General features: G+C 31.4%; 1 protein-coding gene across 1 annotated transcript; it reads right to left on the minus strand.

Moving 5' to 3' along the window:
* Positions 1-1,352: 1,352 nt before the first annotated feature.
* On the minus strand, positions 1,353-15,304 carry LOC140431280 (uncharacterized). Its single transcript, XM_072519215.1, has 5 exons — positions 15,177-15,304; positions 7,847-8,388; positions 3,277-3,468; positions 2,326-2,963; positions 1,353-1,618 (listed from the first exon to the last, which is right to left on the minus strand). Exons 1-5 carry the CDS (start codon positions 15,302-15,304, stop codon positions 1,361-1,363), a joined length of 1,758 nt encoding a protein of 585 aa, XP_072375316.1. The 3' UTR covers positions 1,353-1,360.
* Positions 15,305-15,593: the final 289 nt, after the last annotated feature.

Below are 15,593 nucleotides of genomic sequence, written 5' to 3' on the forward strand. Positions count from 1 at the left end.
GATATATTTCTACAAAATCTCCTTACAAAAATAAAATATTCGGGAAAGTTAAAAAGGTTATACAGTTTAGTACCTAAATACCGGATATTGACAGCCATCCCAACGGGGCTGGTATTATTCTATTGTAAAGAAATAAACAACAGATTAAAATATTTATGTCTTACTAAAATGCTAAAATGCCGAAGATCCGAAGAATAAAAGTATATTACTATAATATAAAATATTACGACAACTCTAGTATAAAAATTAAGTAATAAATGTTTCGTCGGTATGCTCCAGGTATAAGATTAACTACTGTTCTTTTATTCTTATATAGTTTACTGTAACGCAAATGTAAAGCTTTCATCTCTGCCAATATTCCTCTTATAACATTACAGAACGAGACATTTATAGGAGTGTTCGAAAAAACTGCCGCTTCAACATGACTGAATGCTCAATATTAATGAGTCAAATAAAATATAATTATTAGAAGAATTTTTTTACCAAGTAACAAAAACAAAATATTTTGTATTTTGAGAAAAATTTCCGAAGGAAAAATTGAAACGTCAAAATAACATACAATATAGACATATCATAGAAGTTTTATTAATAAATAAGGTCACTCTCTGTAAACTTGTAGTACTATGTAGTATGGAGTGTACCAACGAGGCGAAGAGACCGAGCGCATTATGTATCTCTTTTCCTCCGAATGCGTTCTCACTTAATTTTCTACGCAAGTGGACAAATTTGTCAAGTATCACCTTAAATTTGACAAGCTGTACGTCACGAGTGAGTGAAGTAGGCAGATTGAGACCCCCAACTCGAACGGAAAAATATCCCTCTTGATAATGGCTCCAAAATGGATGCCGAAACGTCAAGTTTTAAATTCTCAACCCGGTTCTTCCCGATTATGTAATTTTCATTAACATGATCGCGGAAATTTATCCGCGGTCAGGTAAAAATCTATTCTTTTTTAAATTTAAGACATTACTCAAAGGTATTTTTTTTATAAATAACTCATCTAATACATAAATTATTGATTATCCTTTAGTATTGGGTTGAAAATAGCAATTTTTGATATGATGCTGGAAATTTCATAAGAAGATATAAAGTGTGATGCTGGAACAGTAAACAAATGAGTAACTCTGGATTAAAGTATTGAAAGAAAAAAGTTTCTTAGTATTTTAATGTTGGCCGTGGAATTGTAGTCTGCTGCCGTGTGTGCGTAGATGAAAATTTTGTTAGTTCTAGTCAAAATCATAATCGCATCTCTATTTTATTTTGTATTTTTCATTTGTGTACTTAAACTCAAACATAATTATGTTATTACATACATGCTAAAAGCATCTATAAAATTACTGAAATATGTTCGAAGCATTGTCTACTGAAACTGAATGATAATTATCAAATATGTAGTAATCGAAGTGAAAATGGTAGCCAAAATGAGTTGATTGATCTGAAAAAACCCAGCTGCTGTGAAGGTGGGTCTTAATTTATCCATATACTTCGCCATCACCTGCAAGTCGTTTCTTAGTGGTGATTTATCTAGATTAATTAATTTTCTGTGACAGGTTGTTATGACGTTGTCTCCACTCTTTTCGATTGAATCACACGACATCACTAAGGCTACAGTAGTAACCTGCAAAAAAAGCTGTGTTAGAAAATACTATGAGTCTCACATGAAATAAGGATACCATAAATCTTTACCATCATTTTGACAAGTCTCAAAAATATTGAAAATTCTTTAATAACCTTCCCTTTTTTCATTATCAAATTTTAAAGCTGTTCAAGAACTAAGTTTCAGTTTTGCATTCAGAAATCCGGATTGAATAAAGGATCTGGTTGCAACGATATCTATAATAAAGGTCTTTTAAAGATACGGTTGGCGGACGCAACGTATTGTCGACTTTTATTCTTTTCAGGGCTATTGTTTAAATCTTTGTGACTGGCTTCTGGTAGTCGATCTAGGCGACCTTCTGACCTCATTCTTTGACTTTGACGAGAACGGCAAACTTTTTGTAATTAATTTCCAAGTTTTATTTAATTTTCTGCTTTTTCTCCCCCTCTTCTTGTCTACGCTTCTCTTTCACCTCTTTTTTTGTCTAAGATTCTCCTTTTCCCCTTCCATTTTTAAAAACTATCCGGGGGTCCGGACGTATCGAATTCTTTATCAAATTCGGTAGATATTTTATTAACTATTAACGATTACTTAAAATATCTCTTATTTACCGCTGTCGAGAATGTTACACTTCTTTAAAACCATTTTTATTGAAAACAGCAACCCATACTATATTTACCAGATCTCCCCGTTATAAGAATTTAGCTATAACTATAAATATTACTTACCACGTACAAAAGGGGGTACACCAGACCATTCATGATGTATTTGTAAGTGACATGTTGCTCATCTTGCTTTTGTCTAGATACCAACAAAGCCCTGTTGGCGTGATTAAGCAGGGAAAATACCGTGCAAATTAATATTAGGAAAATCTTCCACCCGAATATGACATTAAATTCATCCGACATGACATATAAATCCTGGTACAAAGAAAACACTTTTTTCAACTTCTCCTCCTTACTTTTATCCTCGTTCTTTGACACAATATAAATTGGAGATTTCAAAATACTTCGTATCATTTTACTGAGAAAATTATATCTTTTCCGTAACATCTTCGCCGTGTTACAGATTAGAATAAGTTCGAAGAATTGATAATACATTGCGATTTTGTGTGTAATATAGTTGGGACGAATAGTAGAGTTCATTTTCATTTCAACAGCCGATATTGTAAAGTACACCAGATGGTAAAATGCGATCTCCACAAACAACAACTTGAAGTTTATTCTTACAGTGAAGTTTTCCGTATGCAATTTCTTTTCAACTTTTTCTGAAGTGTTTAGGAAGTTTTCCCAGTGTTTCGCGTAAAGTTTCAAGCTACCCAAAAGGCTTTTGAATAGGAAAACAAACTCGGAAACTGACTCCGCACCTAAAAAGTTAGAAAAACTCGGAGTAATTGGAGAAAATAATAGCTTTATAATATAATTGTATTTATTTAGCATTTCAATGATTATGTTGTAAAATATGATAAGATTTAGTTATATACAAAAACATAGCTAAATAGATTCCTCCCATGGATTCTGGGAAGAGACTGACTTGTAAGTGACTGCTTTGTGTCAGTTTTCTCTATCGCACTGAGGGAAGAGGCGTGTATTGCAGCGCTCAGTCTATTTGTATTATATGTCTATGTAACTTACATCTAAAATAGCCTATGTATATCACGTAACTGTTTAAGTACTAACCCAATAGTACACCTCGATGAATGGAGTGGAGTACCAAAAAGTTAGATCTGTAATAAAATGTGTAAATCATAATCAGCGGCATCATCAGCAATATGGTCACTGAGTAACCATGTTTTAACAATTTGCTTTTGGTTTGGTCTTTAATGTCAATAGGCGTTAGTCCAAAAAATTTTCCAATTTTGTGTAGAAAACCTATCAAATAATTTCATTTAAATTTACAAAGTTTTTCGTTATTGATAATAAATACAATCAAAGAAAATTCCCAAATTATTATTACCTAATATATTAATTCCAATAATAATATTTGATTATTATTAGAGCTAAGTATTAATTTATTATCATAAGGTACAGATAAAATAATTCTAAGGATATTTTAACACCCATCACAAATTAACAAAACAGGTTAAAAAAAGGCTTTACTACACCAAACTTACTTCATTTTTGCTTTTGTCACATTATAATCTTGTAAAATTACTAATTTGTAGACTATAGAAATTATAAATTGCTTAGCTATAGTTATTTAATTTATTTTACATATTCTATTGGTAATTTGCAAATGTTCTTTTAGTGGCAAACGTGGTCTAAGCTTTAAGGCAAAAAACGTTAACACATTGAACCATTAATAAGGTTTTTGTGAATTTTTATATTAAATACAACTTGATGACTACTTGTAAAATGAATATGGGAAAAATGCTATGATTTAGTTGTAATATCGTTTAATATTTCGTAAAAGTGCCTTTCTCACTTGAGAAAGGGCACTCTGTTAAAACTGTTGTAGTGATAATAATTTAAAATACATTTTGTGAAAGTATAAAAAATATATTAATTCCAATAATAATATTTGATTATTATTAGAGCTAAGTATTAATTTATTATCATAAGGTACAGATAAAATAATTCTAAGGATATTTTAACACCCATCACAAATTAACAAAACAGGTTAAAAAAAGGCTTTACTACACCAAACTTACTTCATTTTTGCTTTTGTCACATTATAATCTTGTAAAATTACTAATTTGTAGACTATAGAAATTATAAATTGCTTAGCTATATTTATTTAATTTATTTTACATATTCTATTGGTAATTTGCAAATGTTCTTTTAGTGGCAAACGTGGTCTAAGCTTTAAGGCAAAAAACGTTAACACATTGAACCATTAATAAGGTTTTTGTGAATTTTTATATTAAATACAACTTGATGACTACTTGTAAAATGAATATGAGAAAAATGCTATGATTTAGTTGTAATATCGTTTAATATTTCGTAAAAGTGCCTTTCTCACTTGAGAAAGGGCACTCTGTTAAAACTGTTGTAGTGATAATAATTTAAAATACATTTTGTGAAAGTATAAAAAATATATTAATTCCAATAATAATATTTGATTATTATTAGAGCTAAGTATTAATTTATTATCATAAGGTACAGATAAAATAATTCTAAGGATATTTTAACACCCATCACAAATTAACAAAACAGGTTAAAAAAAGGCTTTACTACACCAAACTTACTTCATTTTTGCTTTTGTCACATTATAATCTTGTAAAATTACTAATTTGTAGACTATAGAAATTATAAATTGCTTAGCTATATTTATTTAATTTATTTTACATATTCTATTGGTAATTTGCAAATGTTCTTTTAGTGGCAAACGTGGTCTAAGCTTTAAGGCAAAAAACGTTAACACATTGAACCATTAATAAGGTTTTTGTGAATTTTTAGATTAAATACAACTTGATGACTACTTGTAAAATGAATATGAGAAAAATGCTATGATTTAGTTGTAATATCGTTTAATATTTCGTAAAAGTGCCTTTCTCACTTGAGAAAGGGCACTCTGTTAAAACTGTTGTAGTGATAATAATTTAAAATACATTTTGTGAAAGTATAAAAAATATATTAATTCCAATAATAATATTTGATTATTATTAGAGCTAAGTATTAATTTATTATCATAAGGTACAGATAAAATAATTCTAAGGATATTTTAACACCCATCACAAATTAACAAAACAGGTTAAAAAAAGGCTTTACTACACCAAACTTACTTCATTTTTGCTTTTGTCACATTATACTCTTGTAAAATTACTAATTTGTACACTATAGAAATTATAAATTGCTTAGCTTTATTTATTTAATTTATTTTACATATTCTATTGGTAATTTGCTAATGTTCTTTTAGTGGCAAACGTGGTCTAAGCTTTATAACATAAGGCAAAAAACGTTAACACATTGAACCATTACTAAGGTTTTTGTGAATTTTTATATTAAATACAACTTGATGATTACTTGTAAAATGAATATGAGAAAAAAAAGTGCCTTTCTCACTTGAAAAAGGGCACTCTGTTAAAACTTTTGTAGGATAATAATTTAAAATACATTTTGTGAAAGTATAAAAAAAGAAGATTAAGAGAAGCATGGAAAACGGTAAAAAACCTGAGGAAAGAAACGAAGCAAGTAGCTTTTTTAATATATGTTTAATAGCATAAAGATCTTGGATAGAACATTACTCACAACTTCTGATTAAAATAAGACCGCAATTCACGAACACCAATAAACAGCATAATGAAGTGTAATACGATGAAGACAATGAAATAAGGCATAGGCCTCCCTTAAACTCCTCCATTCTTTACGATTTTATGATCTTTGTTGCGAATTTTTGGTGATACGCCTGATGTCGTCAGCCCGTAGGTGGTCTTTCTCTACTACTACTGTCTGCTCTTGGGGCCTCCAATTTGTAATTTTGCTTGTCCGTCGTAAGTCGTGCATTCTCGCTACATGGCGAGAATTCTAGTTCCACGTCTCTGCGCCACTCTAAAGTCATAATTTTCGTCCCATAGGTCATGACCGGTAATACGTAGTGGTCAAATACTTTTCTTTTAAGGATAATTGGTATGTTGGCCCTAAGTCTGTCTTGCAGTTTTCTAAAGGCTGTCCTCGCTAAAGTAATTTGTCTTTGGATTTCGCTTATCGCATATCATATATATTTAATACGTATTAATATCTAAACGGCATTTAAATTGAAAAAGTATCAAGTTACAAATACTTGGGGACTTCAATAAACTAAACTGGAGACCAAAACAATGAAATAAAAAGACGTATCGAAATTGCCAGGGCCACCTTCATAAAGATGAGGAAATTCTTCTGCAACAGAGATATAAGCATTCCTCTACGATTAAAAATGTTTAGGGGCTACGTATTTAACACGCTATTATACGGTGTAGAGGTCTGGACTCTCAAACAGAACAACATAAAAATATTGAAAGTTTCGAGATGTAGTGCTATCGTCGAATGCTGAAGCTAAGTTGGGTCGAAAGTGTCACAAATTTTAAAGTAATGCGAAGGATAGGAAAAGAACCAGAAATTTTGTCAACGATCAAACGAAGAAAACTCGAATATATGGGTCACCCGATGAGAGGACATAAATACGCATTACTTTAAAATATAATGCAAGGAAAAATAGAAGGAAAACGGAATCTAGGCCGTAGAAGAATGTCATGGTTGCGTAATTTGAGAGAGTGGTTTGGCTGTACCCCTAATGAACTCTTTAGGTCAGCTGTAAACAAGGTCAGGATAGCCTTCATGATTTCCAATCTCCGATAGGAGTGGCTATGTAGTTATAGGTATGTTATTATGTACAATAAAATAAGAGAAATGAACAAATTAAAGAAGTTAAGGTAAATAATTTTAATAACAGTAAAAAATTAAAAGAGTGGTAGCAAAAATCAGAATTAAAAAAAAAACATAATAAAATTAGAAACAATAACATAAAAAAATAAAATTTGAAGTTAAGATGGAAAAAAATAATTACAAATTACAACTCTATGTCACTATCGCTATCATCTTCAGTAGAATCGTCATCATCTAATGTTATAATTATTGGTTGAATATGTGGAGTTAATGTTCTGTAATGATCTTCCGTTTTTATAACATGTGAAACACAATTATTGGTTTCAAATGTGAGGTTAACGTTCTGTAATGATCTTCCGTTTTTATAACATGTGGAACACAATTTTGCCACAATGTTGAAGAAATCTTTTTATTTCTTCTACAACATATAATACCGATTGGCTACTTAATTTGGGACAGCAGTTGTTTCGCCGTAAACGTCCCTTAAGTTGGCTCCAGATTAATTCAATAGGGTTGAAAACGCAGTAATAAGAAGGTAATCGCAATATAATTATGACCATCATGTTTTGCTAATTCGTCTATAACAAACTGTTTCTCAAATACTTTTGTGTGAAGAACTTCCAACATTTCTTTTTTTGTATATGTTTCTTCAAAGTACAAATCATTTTCATACAAAAAATCCGATATCTGTTTTTTCGTCGAGCCTACACTGGGGATTTTTCTAATTTCTTCGCTGTGATACGTCGCGTTATCCATTACAATGACACTTTTGGAAGGCAAATTTGGTAACACTTTCTTTTCAAACCATTCCTTAAACAAGTTACTTCTCATATTTTCATGGTAATCCAGCTTTGAATCTTTAATGTTTTTTGCCGATAGTAAAAAACTTCTCCTCCAAGCCAGCCATTTTTGGATCCAATGTTCAGAATAATTATTCGCTGACCTCTATTAATTGGATAATTGGGTGCACACTTAATAGAGTTGTCTGTCCAAACTTTTTGAGCAGTATCGTAGGTATCGAACCATGTTTCATCCAGATAAAATATTGGTCTTCCTTCATCTCTAAATTTAGATATAGCATCCAAGTATTCGTTTCTCCAGTTAATAAGTCGAGGAAAATCCATTATTGGTGATCGCTTATTAATTTTCTTGTATCGAAAATCAATGTGATTCAAAGACCTTGATAAAGTTGAAGGCGAATACGTAATTACGTCTTTAACAAATTGATCGTAGATCATACTAAGCGTTGGAACTAGGTTCTTTGAATAGAAATTATAAACTACTCTTCTAATTACCTCAGCGTCTTTTTCATTTATTGCTTTATATATAGCAAAGTCACTCCGCTTTTTACGAGGTTGAATTCTATCTGTAACAATTTTCCACACTGTTGTATATGGCATTCTTATCAATCGAGATGTTGCCTTTATGAGAAGTTTACCGTCTTCTGGATTTGGATTATCTTCTTTTACTGTTTGATAAACATTCCTAATAATTTCTTTGGCATTATCAGATAAATATAAACGTGTTTAACAGTTAGCACTAGCTTCACCGATTCCTGACATTTTACTTGAATAGTCGTGACCTAACCACCGATCTAAATGCAAGAAAATAACTGCCTGAATGTGCAAATGTCAAACTTAAATATGTTTGCCCCCTTTTATAATGTTCCATAACTGATGTTTTCTAGATAAATAAATGATACCTAATTATACCTAAATACCTGTTAGCATGAGAATTATAATGTGTAAAGCTATAGAATAATAATAGGAGGTATAATTTATTTTTAACTAATATACCTGCTAATAATTTTTTAATTTTCTTTTATTTAAAGATAGAAATCTTCATTATCGAAAGTCATAAAATTCAAGTAATGAGCCCGTTGAACATGAAAACTGTTTGTGATGGTTAATAATAATTGATTCCAAGCAACTTAATTTCAGATGAGTAAGCAAAGATGACTAATTCGTGTAAAGGAAATTTTTTTTTTATACTAAGCATTGTTTAGAAATTTTAATTTTAACAATTTATTTGCCCTGATAGGTGACGAATCAGTTCTATAAATAATATAAAGTCCGGTCCTAGTAAGCTGTTCCAAACCTATTGCTACCCGTCGCAAAGACAATTGAGGGATTGATAACATCAATAGGTGTTGTTCATTATTATAATACTGCGGTTGACTGGGTCATCCCACCAGCCTCAGGCCAAATTTCTTATATCTTGAACCAAACTATATGATAAAATGCCACCTATTGTACTACCTATCTGAATTATACAAAAAAATCAGTTGGACCACTATGCTTCTGAGCGACTCATCTTATACAAAATTAGTTTCATTCTGTTTTGGGTAATATTCTTTGATGGTATTTCCTCTTACAACACCAGAAAGTTACTTGATACTAAAAATATATAATTTGGAAATATCTTTTTTATGACATACCGTACGTATACTTTGCAGTCTATTTTCTCATTATTTTTTTGTGATTACTTTGCAAAATTTTACCGCTAATAAAAATTATCCGTAATAAAAAGAATTATATAAAGGGCATCGCCGATAAAATCACCAAAATATTGTATACATCTGATATTCCGGAGAAAGAAAACATTTAACTAGCCACAGTTCCGATGATACAGCAGTCCTGACACTAGGGGCAACTATAGAAAAATCTACGGTTAACCTACGAAATGCAAATAATGGCATAGAACGCTGGTCCAAAAATGGCGTATAAAGTTTAATGAACAGAAATCAGGTCATAATAACTTTACTAGCAAGGAAATCAATTATATCCCAATTATCTTAAACAACAGCATTGTTCCTAATAAGAAAATAGCGAAATATCTGGGTTTAAATCTGGACGTCAAACTCAAATGGAAGGATGTTTAAAAAAACTAAACAGTTAAAGATAAAGTACAAAAATATGTATTGGCTGATATTTAGGTACTCTTAACTTTCCATTCAGAACAAAATACTGATTTACAAACAGATCTTAAAACCGGTGAGACCAATGGTCTACAATTATGTGGCTGTACAAAAGAAAGCATAGAAATTTAGAAACGCCCCAGAACCAAATACATAGAATATTGTAGGTGCTCCTTGCTATGTTCGAAATGGCGATTTACATAGAGACCTTAAAGTCGAATCTATTCCAAATAAAATTAAGAAAGTCGCCAGGTGACATAAAGAGAGACATCCCAACCAAGAAGTACTTCATATTCTTGTCAACCAACCCCAGAAGCGAAGGTTCCAGAAGATTAAACCGTTCAGGCTTGTGTAATGTGTAAAGTTGTACAAGGATTAGTTAGTGTTGTGCATTGTAGCCACAACAAGGACTTAAGCAGTTAGTAAAAAGCAGATTCAGTGCTGTGCTGTGCAGCCACAACAAAGAAGTGGGCATTTCTTATCAAAAAAAACTAGGATGGACCAGGTGACATTTAGTTTACAAACAATCTTAGGAAAATTAGGTTAAAGAAAAAATGCTGATTAATCTCGTAGATTAGGTGTACTAATATATGGATACTATATTTAACGCAGAGAAAACAAATTTAACCGTATTACCATCCGCAAAAACAAAAATTCTATTGAAAAATCAATAAGTATACAGAGATAAATATCGGAGAGACCAATCAAAGAATACAAGTAATATGAGAAGTATATCGAAATCGAAAGAAAATAAGTCATCTCTATCAGAACAAGGGGGGACGAAAGTCACCTGAAGTAGGACTCACATACAAACCACTCAAAGTACACTCAACTGCACAGATGCAAGATGCAATGACGACAGTTCAGCTATTAGAACTCGTCGAACATCTAGAAAAAGCAGAACTAGTCTAACTTGACAACTAACTAACAATGATAAGTGTAACCTAGCCAAAACTTGACGACAATAGTTTTTCTAAAACCACAGACATCACAAATAGCTCACTCTCATTTTAGTATTTTCTTACCTTAACAGCTTAATTTGTTAAATTTATTTCACATTTATTTAGAATACAGTTTATCCATTCTGGACAGGATTTAAAGTTCATTTGATGTACATCCGTACCACTCTCTCAGGTTGCGCAGCCATGATATTCTACGCCTCCCTATGCTTCTCTTTCCTTGGATCTTTCCCTGCATAATCAGTTGGAGCAAGGTGTATTTCTCTCCACTCGTAATATGTCCGAGATATTCGAATTTTCTTGTTTTAATTGTATTTAAAATTATTTATTCTTTATTCATCCTTCTCAGAACCTCTTTGTTTGTGACGTGTTCTGTCCACGATATTTTCAGAATTCTTCTATACACCCACAGCTCGAATGATTCCAGTTTTTCATTGATGTCGCATTAAAGGTCGAAGATTCCATTCCATAAAACAAAGTTGAAAAAATATAGCACCTCGCCAACCTAACTCTTAGTTCCAATTTTAAATCCCTTGTACATTAGCACTCTTCTCATTTTGTTGAAATTTGCTCTAGCCTTTTCTATTCTGATTTTGATCTCGTGAATTTAATCATTTGTGGAGTTAATCATTGTTCCCAGATATGCATATTTGTCCACTTGTTCGACGTTAGTTCCGTTTATTAGAAGATACTCGTTATTTTTTTGAGTTTTCGATATTCTCATAAATTTTGTATTCTTGACGTTTATTGTTAGACCGTACTCTTTTCCATACTCCGCTATTCAGGTGACCAGTCTGAAGATCTTCAATATTTTCGGCTAGATTAGATTGGATTTCTTTAATTTTTGTACATAGATATAAATTTTTATGGATCCCTTACATACTCTAAATAAATCTTTTTTATATAGTATACTACATATTTTTATTTTTAATTATATTTTTTTATGAAAGGACTGTATGTACTCCAGTTGTCAGAGACGAAAATGCCACTGAACCTCTAAAAACCATACGAACAAGCTAAATTTTGCAGAAAATATTAATTTTGGGACCCCAAAAAGGATGTAAAAAAGTTTAGCACTTTTACCCCTGAGCTTCCCACTCGTAGGAGGTAAAAACGCAAAAAAATTGTATTACCAAGAATTTGTACGCTGTGGAAAAAAATATTTCAAATAAAAATGTAGCTGAAATAATTTTGAACAAAAATGTTTATTAATATTTTTGTGTAGAATAAATGTTTCTCTCAGAATCAACGCTTTAAGCGATCGGCGATTTTGAATGTCAGTTACGTGCGCGAAATCAATGTTCAATAAAATTTGTATCTGCTCGACGATAAAAATTCGATATCTTTTGATCAGAGTGGCCTATCGCCAAAAAACAACATGCATTTTAGACGTAAAGAGTGTAGCTTTCGTATACAATATTTGCATATTGCCGCAAATAAACTCAGCTTTATATAAATTTACTACAATTAGCACAAACTAGCACATTACAAACGATCTAAAACGTTTCAAACTGCTTGTTTTCAATTATACTAGAACGTTTTTCAAAAATACCTAAGTTATTCTACAAGTTAGACTCAAAACCATCTTATTGAAGGCATTTCCAGTGACGTGCGATTGTTTGTAATGTATAAGTCTCATATATCTATGTCTCATAGTTGTTGCCAAAATTCAAGATCTAAATTTCATGCTTTAGGTTTTGAAGATTGGTCTCTAACAATGGAAATTTTACTACAAATGGTCAATGAAAGTGATAAATTTTATTGATCACACGTGAATCGTAACACATGGCAAAACTTGTGCAACGTTTATTTATTGAACAGATTTATAGAAACTGACTTTATTTCAAAGCTGCATTCTTCATCTTTAAAACGAATTTTGATCTTTGTCAATAGGACGCTTTGATCAAAAGGTATTGAATTTTTACCGTCGAGCTGATACAAATTTTATTGAACAATGATTTTGTGCGCCTAACTGATATTGCAAATCACCGTTCGCTTCAAGCGTTATTTCTGAGACAACAGTTTACTCTACACAAAAGTTGCTAATAAACATTTGTGTTAAAAATTTTCTCAGCTACATTTTTTATTTAAAACATTATTTTCTACGGTCGGCGTACAGATTCTTGCTAAATTGATTTTTTTGCGTTTCTACTCCCTTATGAGGGAAGATATAGCGGGAAACCCAGTGATAAAAGTGGTAAACTTTTTTGCATCTTTTTTGGTGTCCCAAAATTAATATACCCGGCAAAATTTAGCTTGTTCGTACGATTTTTAGGGATCAAATCCTGACGACTGGAAAGTGGACGAGTGGCAGAGGACTTAAAAGAGAAAGGTTCAGATGAGGTAGGCAAGCTAGACAGAATGGAGTGGTGAAGAACATTTAAGAACAATAACACCTGAAAAGGGAAAAGCTTGGGGAGAAGAAGAAAAAGAAGATGTTTATTTAGATATGTACTTAGATTTGTATTTGTTTATTTGGGGTTAAAATATTTAAAAAACAGTATCGTCCGATTTTTTCTGGATTCTTGTTCTTTTTCTTTTCGGTTTTTGCTTTTTGATAAATGATGTTGGTGGTGCAAATATCCTTTTATATTTAATGAAAGTGGTGCTACCTACTAACCATTAACAATACTCCTATGCAGAGAATACTGTTTATACTGATAACAGTTGCATTTAAGGTAAAATATGTAGACCAGTCCTAGAGGTATAACTAATAGCAGGACTGTGAAGTAGCTGTATCGTATCAAATTTAGGCCTCTAAACGTACTTCTCAAGGGGATAAGACCAAGGAATCTTCCAATCTTAGTCTGGAATTCTGTCAAAGAGAATGAATAATTAATGTTAATTTGTGACAGATGTACCAAAAAGTTACTGACAAGAGTCTTTCGATTGATATAAGATAAAAGGAGAAAGTTTACTAGTATTCATTAGTTATTTCGATAGTTTAATCGAAAGCAATATGTTCAGCTGTTCTTTAAATATTTCTATCTTTTTATTCGTGGAATTTAATGCTTCTTTAACATTTTGCCGGGCGCGCCTTAAATTACCTCAACGGACGCTCGGCAGCAATTTGCTGCCATGTAATTTCTTATTATTTTCGACACTTTTTTAATTGTTATTTTTTTTATGTAAAAAAAGACAAATTCGCATCCACCGAAGGTTATAAGCGACATTTCTGGAACATTTGTAACAATATTAAATTAAACATTTATAACAATCAATCATTGTAACAATTAATTACAATTTGTAAACAATTAAATATTTGTATTAACTAAATAATTAATTTAAATTAGTTTTAATCAAATTTAAGTTAAATAATCTGCTATGGCGCGATCAGTGATGCGATGCTTCGCTATGCTATGCGTTACATAGCAAGCTATTATCTGTGGGTGTTTCAATACAATGATATGCTTTTGAGCTAGTCGCCACCTTAGTCTTTTCTGTGTAGAACGTGACGATGGAAAGAAAACTGAAATAAATATTGGCGGAAAATTCATTGTTAAAGTACAATATTTATTATACAAATAAGTGTTTAAATAGAAAACGTAAATGGGGTCATAAAATTAATAGAGAAAAGGCGACATTTGAAGAGTTTCATCATTTACTTGCCAAACTAATTATGCATCCTGATAAATTTCGAGAATATTTTCGGATGTCTTTTGAATCGTTCGACTACATTCAGAGAGGTATAACTTTTTACGTAGAGAAAATGCACACAAACTGGAGGAAACCAATAGGCGTTAAAGAACGGCTTACAATAACTTTAAGGTAAGTTTAAAATAGTTTATCCAATATTTTCATAAATCTACCAAAAAATACAGGGAGTCCCGTTCGCACACGCTCACACTTCAGAGTTAAAAACTTACATAGAACTAATTAGATTTCCTTGGGAAATATAAATAGTGGGGTGTTTATCCAATATAGTCTCTCAATGGTGCAACACTATTATAATCCGTATAAAAAATACACAAGATATAAATAGAGAACCGTTTTATTAATATACGTATAAAAATACACATCTTTATAGTTGTAAATCAGATAGAGTGGAATCTGACGTACGTGAACCAAAAGAAATCCCTGCAACTGTACTCATATGGGATTGTTCGTGTTGTTGTTGTTGGTTGTGAACAGTACAATTATACAGAAGCTCTTGCATCTTCCAAGGGAAGCACATTTTAGTGTCCTTACGCATTATTTTTAAAGGTGGCTAGAAACTCATTAAAAAATTATAATCTTCATCATTATTATGTTTTGAGTTAGTTGCAGAGTCTAGTAACTCTAATTTTTTTTCTTCCAAAGGTATGAATCGCTCGATATCCAAATCATCTGGGATGACGTATTAGGATGGAGTTCTTCGTTACCTAATGAAGTATTGTCGTTAGAAGTTTCCGTATTACCCAGAATATTCTTCAGTTAGAATCCCATTATCTTGTGATAACAGGTCATACTCACCATTAAGTGAATCGCTGTGAATATTCTCAGACATCATATCATTTACTTCAGTTGATGGTAGATTACCAGTCATGTTGCGACATGCCATTAAATCTTTTAAGAAAATTAAACTTTTATAATATGAACAAGTGTGTATTTATAGGAATTGTTTATTAATAGCATCAGCAGCATTTAACTTTTATTGTCTTGATTATTTGGGTATTTTGATAGTGGAAAAATAATTATTATTTATAAACAATATTCGTTAACATTTTCATATATTATTCAGAGTTCTGTTTAAACACAGTTTTGATAACCCATACTAAACTAATCTTTTTGGTGAAGTTTTTATTTTCGGACAGAATGTTTTTCCAATTACAAAC

The sequence above is a fragment of the Diabrotica undecimpunctata genome, unplaced genomic scaffold (genome assembly GCF_040954645.1).
Source record: "Diabrotica undecimpunctata isolate CICGRU unplaced genomic scaffold, icDiaUnde3 ctg00000621.1, whole genome shotgun sequence".
Classification (NCBI taxonomy): Eukaryota; Metazoa; Arthropoda; class Insecta; order Coleoptera; family Chrysomelidae; genus Diabrotica; species Diabrotica undecimpunctata.